General features: G+C 45.5%; 2 protein-coding genes across 2 annotated transcripts in view; one reads left to right on the top strand and one right to left on the bottom strand.

Annotated features, from left to right (window-relative positions):
* Nucleotides 1-7,866, top strand: part of LOC307196966 (O-acyltransferase like protein-like) — a gene marked incomplete at both ends in the record, with an annotated part of 63,605 nt that extends 55,739 nt beyond the window's left edge. The window contains 6 exon segments of the mRNA XM_079942445.1: nucleotides 2,103-2,154; nucleotides 2,785-2,957; nucleotides 4,558-4,613; nucleotides 7,292-7,369; nucleotides 7,372-7,433; nucleotides 7,741-7,866. Of these exon segments, the coding sequence (XP_079798571.1) occupies nucleotides 2,103-2,154; nucleotides 2,785-2,957; nucleotides 4,558-4,613; nucleotides 7,292-7,369; nucleotides 7,372-7,433; nucleotides 7,741-7,866 (547 nt within the window).
* Nucleotides 1-12,930, bottom strand: part of CCBE1 (collagen and calcium binding EGF domains 1) — a 524,308-nt gene that overhangs the window by 52,760 nt on the left and 458,618 nt on the right. The gene's annotated exons all lie outside the window — the stretch shown is intronic.

The following is a 12,930-nucleotide window of genomic DNA, read 5'->3' as shown; positions in this document are numbered from 1 at the left end:
AGCAACCTTCACTGACCTCCTGATGTAAAATAGCCCAGAACCGTGTCTGGCGCAAAAGTGCTCAAAATGTATTGTGAGTGGAATAGATGAATGAATGAGTGACTAACTACACCCCAGGCCTTTTGACCAGGGAAGCATCATGCCCTTCTCGTCATGACATCAGCCTCTGTGGGCATAGCCAGGTGACCGAGAAGGAGGCTGGCCCCTGTGTAGCCCAGCGGTTCTCAACTCCAGACGCAAATGAGAGTCACCTGGGGAGATTTGAAATCCCACTGATGCTTCCAGCAAGCACCATCCTGGACCAATGGAGTCAGAATCTCCGGGGGTGTGGCCCAAGCAACCGAATTTTGTAAGTGCTTCCATGAAGAGGTTCACTCCTTTCAGAAGAGGTTCACCTCTGGGAACCACATTTTTAGAGCTATCCCAGCATACCAGCCACCAGAAACAACTATTTAAAATTGGGCTTCCCTGGTGGTGCAGTGGTTGAGAGTCCGCCTGCCGATGCAGGGGACACGGGTTCGTGCCCCGGTCCGGGAAGATCCCACATGCCGCGGAGCGGCTGGGCCCGTGAGCCATGGCCGCTGAGCCTGCGCGTCCGGAGCCTGTGCTCCGCAACGGGAGAGGCCACAGCAGCGAGAGGCCCGCGTACCGCAAAAAAAAAAAAAAAAAAAAAATCCAACCCACCTAATCATGAAGTTCCAGAAGAGGGGTTTGCCATTGCCATCCTACTGGGTGTGTTTCCCCGTATCAGTGGTTTCTCTGGCTCTGTACCAAGGCTCTGACGGGTGGGATGCCTCCTCCTCGTTGCCCACTCCTCCCCATGCGATCACCCACCAAGCCCCACAGGTTGTTTCTCCTGCCATCCTCTCGTAGCCTTTCCAACTGACCTTGCTGAAGCTCGTCTCATCTCTTACTTGGATTTCTTCACTAGTTTTATTGCTTCTTGTCTTCTTGATGTCAAATCCACCCACAGGGCAATCTATTTAAAATACTACCTTGGCCTTGAACTGTGCAAAACCTTTTCATATGACTTTTGTTGATCCATAAGACCTTGAGGGCAGAACATGTCTTATTTGCCTCTGAATTTCTAGCACCTGGTTCTGAAATCACTCAATAAATGAATGACAGATAATTTGCTTCTCAATGGAAGAAAGGCCAAGAATTCCCTTGCATTATTAGGGGGCAATGCTGATCCCAAATCCCCACTGCTAGGCCTTACCTTGGTTTGCCTAGGTCTTGTGGGTACCTCACCTAAACGTTCTAGAGATGAGGCACTGGTCCTTGGAAAATCTCGTGTTGCTCATAGCAGGAACAGGAGCTAGGGCTTTATTGGAAGGAATGGATACACAGGTGCTACATGTGTATTTTCCTATAGGTTGGAGTTATGATATTCCCCTGAAAATGCACAATTCAGTTGTAGATTAAAACAAAGGACCATTCAAGAGGTGCTTTCGCGTAGTCCAGGTTCATGGTGCCCAGGGAGAAACTGGGTGTGAGCAGAGGGGAAAACCTAAGATGAGGATGGGGCATTTGGGAACCACTCAGAGGACCAGGTCAGGACCAGGGAGCATGGAGCTAGAACCCAAGTCAAGCAGAGCTGGAGGAATGACTTCGATGGGACGAGTAGGCCAAGTACCAACTGTAGAAGCCAGAAAATAAGAACACAGAGTCCCAGCTGGAGGCAGCTGAGGCATGTTCCACGTGGTAGGAAAAAGCCAGTGTGCATTCTGAGTAAGAGTGAAGGGACCCTAGGCTAAGAGGAGACATGTGGAGAGCCCCTGAGGAAGTAACTTTGTGCCCTGTACCCGGGGCCTAGGGCAGGAACCTGAGACCCAAGGAGGGGAGAGTTTCTCTTTAGAGACAAGATGGTAGAGTGATAAGATGCTAGTTCAGGTTGATGTAGATGTCATCATAGCACCTTGAGAACTGGAACAAAGAAGCAAGAGAGACCCTTGGAAGATAGGTCTGGGCCTAAAAAGGTCAAGTAAGGTGACATCTAAGATCTTGAACTGAGCCCAGTAACAGGATTTAACTCACGGGGCTATTCTGTGAGCTGGAAACATCTCCATTCTCCCATTGCTTCCGCCATTTTATGTCCCTAGGGACAGGTGCAGCCCAGGTACAGGCTGTGTGCCGGGGCCGCTCACATTTGTGGTAGGGGGCAGAAGCAATCACGGAGCTGTATTTGGCTAAGGAACAGAAGGGGAGGTTAGGAGTGGTGGGAGTGGGTTAGAGCATTACTTTTTTCTTTTAACTTTCATCCAAAAATGACTCAGGAGTCACCATAAGTCGCAAAAATACTAGAGGAGATCTTGTGTACCCTTTTGACCTGCGTTTCCCCACCAGGAATGTATTAAGGTCACTGTGGCACAGGATCACAACCAAGACATTGACATTGACATTGACACAATCCATAGACCTTAGATCCACCAGTTTCATGTGCACTCGTCTGTGTGTGTGTATAGTTCTGTGCAATTTTAGCACGTCTGTAGATTTGTGTAACCATCACCACCACAATCAAGGTACAGAACTCCTCTGCCACCAAAAAGGTCACCCTTGTGCTGCCTCTTCGTGGCCACACCCCCCCACTGTCCCCTACCCCATCCCGACCCTCACCCCAGTAACCGCTAATCTGAACTTTCTATTCGGTCAGATTTGGTCACTGACTGAGGTTTACAAATAGACCCCTAAAGTCACTAATAACACACAAAAAGTGAGCGTAAAAAGAATTAAATACACAATGGCCCGAACGGGCTGTGAACGGTGGCTTTCCTTTCCCTGTAGGCGCAGGCTCTGCTGCGGTGGATTTGCTCTCTGTCGACCCTGTCCCTAGTGGCTGCCCTGGCATACACGGTGGGTGACGCGTCCGCCGCCTCTTCAGTTGCTGCTGCCGTCACCAGGCCCTCCACCGGCCCCCGTGGGCTGGGTATTGTTCGCGCGTCAGGAGGGCTACGGAAGTAGGATGCAGTGACGCAGCACGGGGCTTGCTCCGGGCTCACACACTGGCCTGTTAAAGGCGACGGTGTGAAAACATATGTACCCAGAGAGACTTTTATTTGCTACTGAATGACTGATAGTGATTCAAAAACATCCATCTGTTTATATACTTGGGGAAACCCACTCACATATTCTGGTTTAGATGTTTACACTGGTTTATATACAAATGCAGGTTCTGAAAGAAAAATTTGCAGCCTCTCCAATGAAGCTAGTTTAGAAATTGGAAAAGAACAGGTAGGGGGTAATGTCGTGAGAAAAAAAATTACCAGTGCTGGGACAAGAGTACTGACCACACCCAGCCTGGGCTTTGGTCTCCTCATCTGAGCGTAGAGACTGAAGAGTTGGCAACATCCCCTTCAGCCCTTTGATGACTGGGGACACTGTTTCTGTTGAGCCTGGCTTTCAGAGTCAGGCAGAAAAAGAGCTTAAATGGAAAGAAAGGGATCATCTCCAGATTAGAAATGTCTATTCAAGTCACTCGACCTTTTCCCCCATTCCTCTCTATTTGGCATGAGGTGCTTGAGGTGTCAGCAAATGACAGAGAAAGGCTGGCGGGATTCACCCAGCAAAGGTTCTGGCCCTGCACTGCCCAGAAGGCCTGAAATCACGGAATCAGAGCCAGGTGGAGGCAACACAACTTTATACCCCTGGGAGATAATCAGGGTGAGTTTAAACTTTGGCCTGTGAACCCAAACCCGTTAACCTCAGCAAAGGTGGCTGGAGAAACCTGATGAAGTGAACATAACAAAGTCCTGCTTACTGAGCACAAGCTTATGCCCGGCCCCGTGGGGAACTTCACCCCTGTGGTCTCGGGCAATACTGGCCACGCCGCTACAGGTAGAGCTATAATTAGCTCTGTTTCTCAGTGAGGAAAATGGTGCTTGGAGATGAAGCAGCGTGTGAAGGTCACTCAGCTAGAAAGTGAGCCCAGGCCTGCGGGCACCGCCCACAGCCCCTGCTCTTCATTTCTCTACACTAGCCACGCCCACCCCCAAGATGTTTGATTGTTCAAATTGTTCTTGAGTTTTATGAGTATATAATGATGAGGGAGTTGTTCTTTAACTTCAATTTCTTTTAAAAATATTTTTATTTATTTATTTATTTTTGGCTGTGTTGGGTCTTCGTTGCTGCACTCAGGCTTTCTCTAGTTGCACTGAGCAGGGGCTACTCTTTTTTGTGGTGCACGGGCTTCTCATTGTGGTGGCTTCTCTTGTTGCGGAGCATGGGCTCTAGGTCCGCGGGCTTCAGTAGTTGCAGCACGCGGGCTCAGTAGTTGTGGCTCATGGGCTCTAGAGCGCAGCCTCAGTAGTTGTGGTGCACGGGCTTTGTTGCTCCGTGGCATGTGGGATCTTCCCGGGCCAGGGCTCGAACCCGTGTCCCCTTCATTGGCAGGTGGATTCCCAACCACTGCGCCACCAGGGAAGTCCTAACTTCAATTTAAAAAGCTTTCCCTTCTATGGAGAAATGATGTTAAAGAGGAATTGGGTTGCGTTCTCCTTGACTGACGTATTTGCATTTATGGGTGTCTGTTTGGATCACATGACCTCCACTTGGTGACAGTGACCCTGAGCTGTTGACAGAGCCTCAGAACATAAACAACTGCTCCCCCTGGCCTGGTACAGGCCACCTCTGATGTGGTGACAAACAGCACAGTATTCCTGTCTAATGTGACAGTCCTGCTGGGTCAAACTGGTTAATGTCCATCAGGATTAGAGAGGAGTGACTTAGGTTAAGTTAGAACATGAAACAAATTTGCAGTTTTACCAGTACAGTGGAGCTAGTAAATACTATCAGTCATTAGCCTGAGTGTGTATAATACATACCTCTTTTAATCCAAATGATGAATAAGCCCTCTGGCTCATTCTTGAGCAATTTATCATTCAAAGGTGTATTGTTATTAGCCAACCACAATTATAGGTGTGACTGATGTTCTAGGTTTGTATCTCCAACACTATCTGTAAGATACCAAGACTGATTAGTAGGTCAATGTAGGATGTGCTGGGTTAGATAAATTTTTAAAAAATGTGTCCACCTGATGACCTTTAGAAAAGTATACTTATAAAAGAACATGCTTTTCTTCTTCACAATTTTATTTATTTATTTTATTGAAGTATAGTTGATGTACAACGTTATATAAGGTACAGTTGTACAATACAGTGATTCACAATTTTTAAAGATTATACTCCATTTATAGTTATTATAAAATATTGGCTACATTCCCTGTGTTGTACAATATATCCTTGTAGCTTATTTGATATGTAATAGTTTGTACCTCTTGATCCTCTACCCCTATCTTGCCTCTCCCCCCTTCCTTCTCCCCACAGGTAACCACTAGTTTGTTCTGTATATCTGAGTCTGCTTCTTTTTTGTTATATTCACTAGTTTATTGTGCTTTTTAGATTCCACATATAGATCATATCATACGGTATTTGTCTTTCTCTGTCTGAATTATTTCACTCAGCATAATACCCTCCAAATCCATCATGTTATCACAAATGGCAAGATTTGATTCTTTTTTATGGCTGAGTAGTATTCCATTTTATGTATACACCACACCTTCTTTATCCATTCATCTGTTGATGGGCACTTAGGTTGCTTCCATATCTTGGCAATTGTAAATAATGCTGCTATGAATACTGGGGTGCATGTATCTTTCCAAATTAGTGTTTTGGGTTTTTTTTGGATATATACCCAGTAGTGGAATTGCTGGGTCATGTGGTCACATTTGAGGAAGAAGATGTATTCAGTTGAGACTGTCAGGACAAGAAGGGATTTTGATGGTTCAGATCATCTTTTCCATCATCTTCAGTCATGGCCAAGGCAGACCATGCTGGTCTTGTTGAGTTGCAAGAGTCACCTTCTGACCATGTCACTCCTTCGATTAAAACTTCTCAGTGCTGGGACTTCCCTGGTGGTCCAGTGGTTAGGACTCTGTGCTTACACTGCTGAGGATGTGGGTTCGATCCCTGGTCAGGAAATTAAGATCCTGCAAGCCGTGCAGTGAGGCCAAAAATTAAAAGAAAAAAAAAAATCAGGGGTGGGAGGGTAACTGGATTAGGGGTTCATTTGCAGATATGTGGTACAAAAGCACTCCAGGCAGAGGGGATGCTAAGGCAGCGATCTTCAGTCTGGAATATGTTTAGTGGGTGAGACGAACAGCAAGAAGACCAGTGAGATAGGGATCAAAGGTCAAGGCAGGAGAGAGATGGGAATGAGGACAGAGAAGAAGGTAGTGGTCAGGTCATGCAGGGCCTTCAAGGCCATGGGGAAGAAGCTGGATTTTATTCTAAATGCCATGTGACGTGATCTGGTTTATGATTTTAAAAGATTACTCTGGATGTTTTCTTTTCTTTCTTTCTTTTTTTTTTTTTGTGGCTTGAAACAACAGAAATTGATTCTCTCACAGTTCTGGAGGCTAGAAATTCAAAATCAAGGTGTTGGCAAGGTCCTTCTGGAAGCTCTGAGGGGGAATCTCTTCCATCCTCTCCTGTGTCCTCAGCATGCCTTGACTTGTGGGCGCATCACTCCAATCTCTGTCTCCATCTTCACATGGCCATCTCCCTGTGTCTCTCCTCTGTGTCTGTGTCTCCTTTTCTGTCTGTCACAAGGACACTTTGGATTTAGGGCCCACCCTAATCTAGGATGATCTCACCACCCATTACTTACCTTAATTACATCTGCAAAACCCTTATTTCCAGTTCTGAGGTTCCAGGTGGACAAAGCTTTGGGGAGACCACTATCCAACCCACTGCAGAGAGCCATTGGTCTTATTCAGAGAGGGATTTCTCATTGTTTTAAATTTTCATTCATTTAACTTAAATAGCCATGAGTAGCTTGTAGGTCTCATATGGGACACCCAGTTGTAGAAGATATACCAAGTTACAGAAGGCGAAGGGTCTGAGGCCAGACAATGTTAACAGCCTCGTCCCAAGGCCCAGCAGCTCGTGTTGTGCGCCTTGAATCAGAACCCAGGTTAGCAAAGGGACTTTGCATCTTGTTTTATATGTGGAATGTTTTGTGCTCAGAGGTTGAAACCCACTAAGGATTAAACTGGCCGTAAACTCAATGTTAGTGTCCCTTATTATTACTTTCATATTGCTGCAATGGGAAGTTGGGTTTTTTTTGTTTTTGTTTGTTTCAGTACGTGCTCTTAAAAATTATAATGAAAAAGACCTTCTTAGTAGAAAGTTGACAGCCTTAGGGGCAGAACCCAGAGGGAGCAGTGATGACACAGCATCTTCCCAGACCCAGGGAGGGCCTCGAAACTCCATGAATGGGTGCCTATTCCCTCCAGGTCTGGTGCACCGGCTGCTTTCCTGGGATAGCTGGAGCTTCCTGGCCAGCATGAGCTACGCTTGCTACTTGGCGCACCCATCTTCATCATCCTCTACAATGGGCTTCAGGAGATGCTTATTCACTACACCGACATCAACATGGTGAGGCAGCCCCAGCTCTCAGCTCATTGTAGCAACACAATTTGCTCTCCCCGGAACAATGCAAACTATTGGCTCATTAGAACCTTATTTTCTGTTTGTTTGTTTGTCAAAAGCCTATTGTTCTTTGTTTTATTGAAGGGAGGGCTTCAGCACAGGATAATAGCTTTCTTTTCTTCTCTTTATCTTTAAAGTTTAGGACTGTTTGTCTTACAGATCTGTTTCATATAGCCAGGATGGTACACTTATTCCAAATGCAATAGGAATCTTGTAGTAAGACTGTGTCCACTCTGCCCCTCTTTCTCTCTAGTTCTGTCTTTTCTCTGGACACTGTTTGCCGACCTTCATCACTGGGCTGGCCCTGACGCTGTTCATTGAGAAACCATGTCAGGAACTGAAGCGGTGCCTGCTGGGATCAGCGCCTGCAGGGCCGTGAGCTTCCTGTAAAACCCAAAAGAGTGGATGGCCCTTTGTGGGTGCTGATGAGTAAAGGCAAGTGTGGTCTTGTTTATGTAACGAAGGCTTGTGTTCCCAAAAAGGAGTGTGAATCTGATTTTTGTGAATGTTTAAGGTATACAAGTTCTTTAATATATAAAACAGTTCCGAGTGTTTACTATATAAAAGAGCTCTGCGTTAATCTGTTTAGTAGCACAATAATTGCCCTCCAATGTAACTTTTTAGCAAAAAAATCTGTATTTTGGGGGTCTCATACTGCATGTATTTTCTATATCCGTGATCATAGGAGAACATCAAATGTAGTGAATTTAATGTACTTCAGGCTTTAATGCTCACTTTTCTTGGTAAAATCACAGTATGTCGTTTTGTACATTATAATTGTTTTTGTGTTATTATGATACCTTTGTGGACTCGTAACTTTATCCTGGATGGTATGACCCACTGGTGTGCACAGTTCATGGGTTTGTCATTATAGGTGTTTCAAACCTTGTTCATTTTACAAGGTGGTCTATTTTTGTTTTTTTGTTTGTTTTTGCTTTTGTTTTGTTTTGTTTTTTGGCCGCGCTGCACGGCTTAGTTCCCTGACCAGGGATTGAACTCAGGCCACGGCAGTGAAAGTGTCGAGTCCTAACTACTGGACTGCTGGGGAATTCCTGAGATGGTCTATGTTATGAGTTGAATTGTGTCCCCTGAAAAAGACATGAAGTCCTAAACCCCTGGTACCTTAGAAAGTGACCTTATTTGGAAATAAGGTAGTCAAGTTAAAATGAGATCATGGAGGTTGGGGAGTGGGTGGCCCTAATCCAGTATGACTGGTGTCCTTATTAAAAGGGGAAATCTGGGCACAGAGACAGATGTGCACAGAGGGAAGATGATGTGAAGACACAGGGAGAAGATGGCCATTGGCAAGCCAAAGAATACCAAGGATTGCCAGCAGACACAGAAGCTGGAAGAGGCAAGGAAGGATTCTCCCCTAGAACCCTCAGAGAGAGCATGGCCCTGGTGACACCTTAATTTAGGACTTCCAGCCTCCAGGACAATGAGATGATACATTTCTGTTGTTTTCAACCAGCCAGTTTGTGGTGCTCTGTTACAGGAGCCCTAGCAAATGAACACAGTCCCTCAACACAACCTCTAATAGAGAAGGAAGAGACCCTAGTAAGTGGCTTCTATCCCCTCGGTTTCCAGCAAAGAGGTAGAGAGATGGGAGAGACTTGTAAGGCCAAGTGGAGACCATGGATGTCCCAGTTTTCAGGCTTGTGTTCCTTCCTGGGTGTGTAATTTCTTCTTTTTTGGGGGGTGTGTGTGTGTGTGTGTGTGTAATTCATGTTGACCGTCCCTACTTACATATGTCTAACATCACTTATAATAACGCCTTTTGTGTACTTAATAATCAAAGGATTTATTAACAACCATGGGGTTACCAGGAGCTTATTGGCACAGAATGCTCCCCATCTGTATAGGATCGCTCTCTCTCTCTTTTTTTTTTTTTTTTTTTTTTTGCCGTACGGAGGCCTCTCACTGCTGTGGCCTCTCCCGTTGTGGAGCACAGGCTCCGGACGCGCAGGCCCAGCGGCCATGGCTCATGGGCCCAGCCGCTCCGCGGCATGTGGGATCTTCCCGAACTGGGGCACGAACCCGCGTCCCCTGCGACGGCAGGCGGACTCTCAACCACTGCGCCACCAGGGAAGCCCTGTATAGGCTCTCTTTGCCTTCAAGTGGATTTGCAAGGAAGACCACTGGGGTGAGGAGGGCTGCAAACCCCACATCCTTTGACAGGGCAGTTGACAGCTAATCTTGTCCTTTTCCAGGCGGCCTTGGGGAACGAGCCACATTTCCCCGAGGTCTGATCTGCTCTGCTGGCAGAATCTGACCTGAGTGAGAAGCCAAGTCCCACCCGGGTGTGTTCAGTCTGTAATAAAACGCGCACCAAGTTGGCTTTTTGGGCGACTGTGAAGTTCATTGGGTTCCTCGGGAGCCCCCTGGTGGCCGATTCGGCACCTGCGCCCTCTGACTTAATTAATTAGGCCTCAGAGGAGAAGTTGAGGGTGGGTGACATTTACAGAAGGAACACTGCGATCCCGATGGACCCCAGTGGGAAATGACTCGCCTGCCAACATTGCTCGGCAGTCCAATTGCCAAGTGCTTCTAGTTATGAGGCAGGAAACCCGGGGCCCTTGGAAACAGCTTTCCAACAATTACCAACAAAGCCTTTGAACGTTTTTTTTAATAAGAAAACAATATTCTCCCCACGATTGCAATTTCACAAAACATAAAGTAGGGATAAAGAAGTCCAGTTTTGTTCTGGTTCTTGTTTCAACCCAGAATTCCCTAGAAGTTTAAGATTTATAGAATGTGTGGACCTTATTTGGATTCTATAACAAACTGTAAAAAAGCGTATGACATTTATGGGACCACTGGAAATTTAAGCCCTGCCTGGGTATTTAATGATATTAAGGACTTATTAATCTTTTAATGTGATAATGGCATTGTGGTTACGTGTTTTTAGAGTGATTATCTGTTAGATGCCTACTGAAATATTTATGGACAAAATGATATAAAATGTAGTATTTATCTCAAAATAATATTGGGAAGAGGTGGGATAGATGAAACAAAATTGGCCATTTAGTGATAGTTTTTGAAGCTGGTGATGGGTACATGGGACCTCATTACACTATTTTCTTTATTTTTCTGTGTGTTTGAAGTGTGTATAATAACAAAGTCAAACAAGTTTATAGAGGCAGCAGGATGGGAGTATAGTGTCAATTGATGGGTGTCTCCTCTAATTCTTCCTAAATTCTGAAATCCGTGTTTCATCCCCACATACCTACCTGTGGATAAAAATAGGTCACATCAACAGTATAGGATCACTCCCCAGCAGATCTAAGGGAGCTCAGCCCTCCTTAAATTCCTCCTGACTGGTTTCGAGAGAGTCCAGGGACATCTTGCTTGTTTTGAGAACACCTGGGCTCTGCTATTTCCTTTTTTAATGAGCAGGCCCTCCTCAGCTGCACCACCCCTCCCCTCCCTGCTATCAGAGCTGCTGCTGAGAGCTGCTGGCGGTGGCCAGAGCCTCCTACACCCGCTGATGTCCCCACGCCACCCTCCAAAGCATGCCGCCTCCTCCCATGACTTGTCTGTGCAGGATGTGGGCTGAGTTGCCTTGGTGCTCAGGGCCACCGTGTCCATTCTGAGCACAAACGGTCTCCACAAATGCCACAAGCAGATAAATCCCCGTGCCCCGACTTGAGCCATCTGTGCTTTCTCATTCAGGCTTTGACGCAGGGCTGCTGGGCGCTCATCGTGTTTTTATAGAAACTGCTCTTGCAATTTCCCTCTTTCTAATATACGTCTGTCTCTCTTGGATGCCCTAAGTCTATGGCCACTGGTATGGAGGCGACCTATGTGGCAATCACTTCCTCTTTACGTTTGTCCTGTTCACCAGTACGTCTCTACCTCACCACCATGACTGGCACACAGTTGGTGTTAAAGAAGTGTCAGTTGACACAGTGATGGAATCAACCCTTTCTTCCTTTAGATGAGTTTTTTTGTGTTTTTTTTTCAGGAGCCTTCTTTTACAGATAGGCAGGCTCTCTCAACGAGGTTTCAGATTCAGATATGTTCAATTTTATAGGAATCTTCCCCCCAAATGACCCAACCAGACCCCTTCCAGGGAAGCTCAAAGTTGAGAAGCCCCAGGGCATTTGAAGGGGTGAGAAGCCTTTATAACTTCAGTCCCTTGACCCCGAGTGGAATTTAAATCAACGCTGTGCTGATATAGGCTGAGAGGCAGACACTTTTTTTTTTTTTTAATTTATTTATTTATTTTATATTTATATTTGGCTGTGTTGGGTCTTCGTTTCTGTGCGAGGGCTTTCTCCATTTGCGGCGAGCGGGGGCCACTCTTCATCGCGGTGCGCGGGCCTCTCTCTCACTATCGTGGCCTCTCTTGTTGCGGAGCACAGGCTCCAGATGCGCAGGCTCAGTAGTTGTGGCGCACGGGCTTAGTTGCTCCGTGGCGTATGGGATCTTCCCAGACCAGGGCTCGAACCCGTGTCCCCTGCATTAGCAGGCGGATTCTCAACCACTGCGCCACCAGGGAAGCCCCGGCAGCCACTTTTGATAACCTACCCACATTTGTGTCCCCTCCTCTCTTGCAAAACAAACTCTTAAGTTGTTCTAGTATCAATGTGCCCAGACAGAGGGAAAGTTTCATATTTAGTATAAGACAATTTCATCTTCCCGTGTGCCTTTGCCGATGGTTGGTCCAAGTGTGGTCATGTGACTCAGCTCTGACCAATGAGGTGTAAGGAGAAGTGTGCTGGAGATTTCTAGGAAAGACTGTCTTCCCTGAGTATGGAGGAGGGTGGAACTTCAAGGAGACAGTCCTTTCTGTCCTCACCTCTATTAATCTTGTGAGAGTACAGTGTTATTTAGAGTTGTTCCTGTCACTATTAGGTACTATTTTTTCATTTTTCTTTTTTTAAAATTAAGATATAATTTGCATAGAGTAAAATTCAAGCATAAAAGTACATGTTTCTGTGAGTTTTGACAAATGCATACAGTTGTGTAATCACCACCAAAAGCAAGATATAGAAGAATTCCATCACCCCTCAAAATTTCTGGAGTTCTTTTATAGTCAACCTCTGTTCCCACCCCCAACCCTTAGCAACTATCCACTTCTCATTTCTGTAGTTTTGTTTTTTCCAGATGTATTTATTTTTAAATGTTTATTTTTTAATATAAAATATTCCAAATATTCAAACAAGCTAAAAAATGAAACAATGGGTACCCCACATAGCCATCTTGCCTAATAAACGTAGGTTAACATTTTGCCACTTTTCCTTTGGATGTGTTTCTTTTTGTTTAAAAAATAAAACATTGTGAGCACAATGATAGATCTCCCTGCATCCCATTTGCTTCTCTCTTCTCATCCAAGTTTCATCCACATTTTTTTTTAGATTTTTTTTTGATATGGAACATTTTTAAAGTCTTTATTGAATTTTGTTACAATACTGTGTCTGTTTTAAGTTCTGGTTCTTTG

Source organism: Stenella coeruleoalba (assembly GCF_951394435.1).
Source record: "Stenella coeruleoalba genome assembly, chromosome: 14".
Classification (NCBI taxonomy): Eukaryota; Metazoa; Chordata; class Mammalia; order Artiodactyla; family Delphinidae; genus Stenella; species Stenella coeruleoalba.
This window is presented reverse-complemented; position numbering and strand designations above follow the sequence as displayed.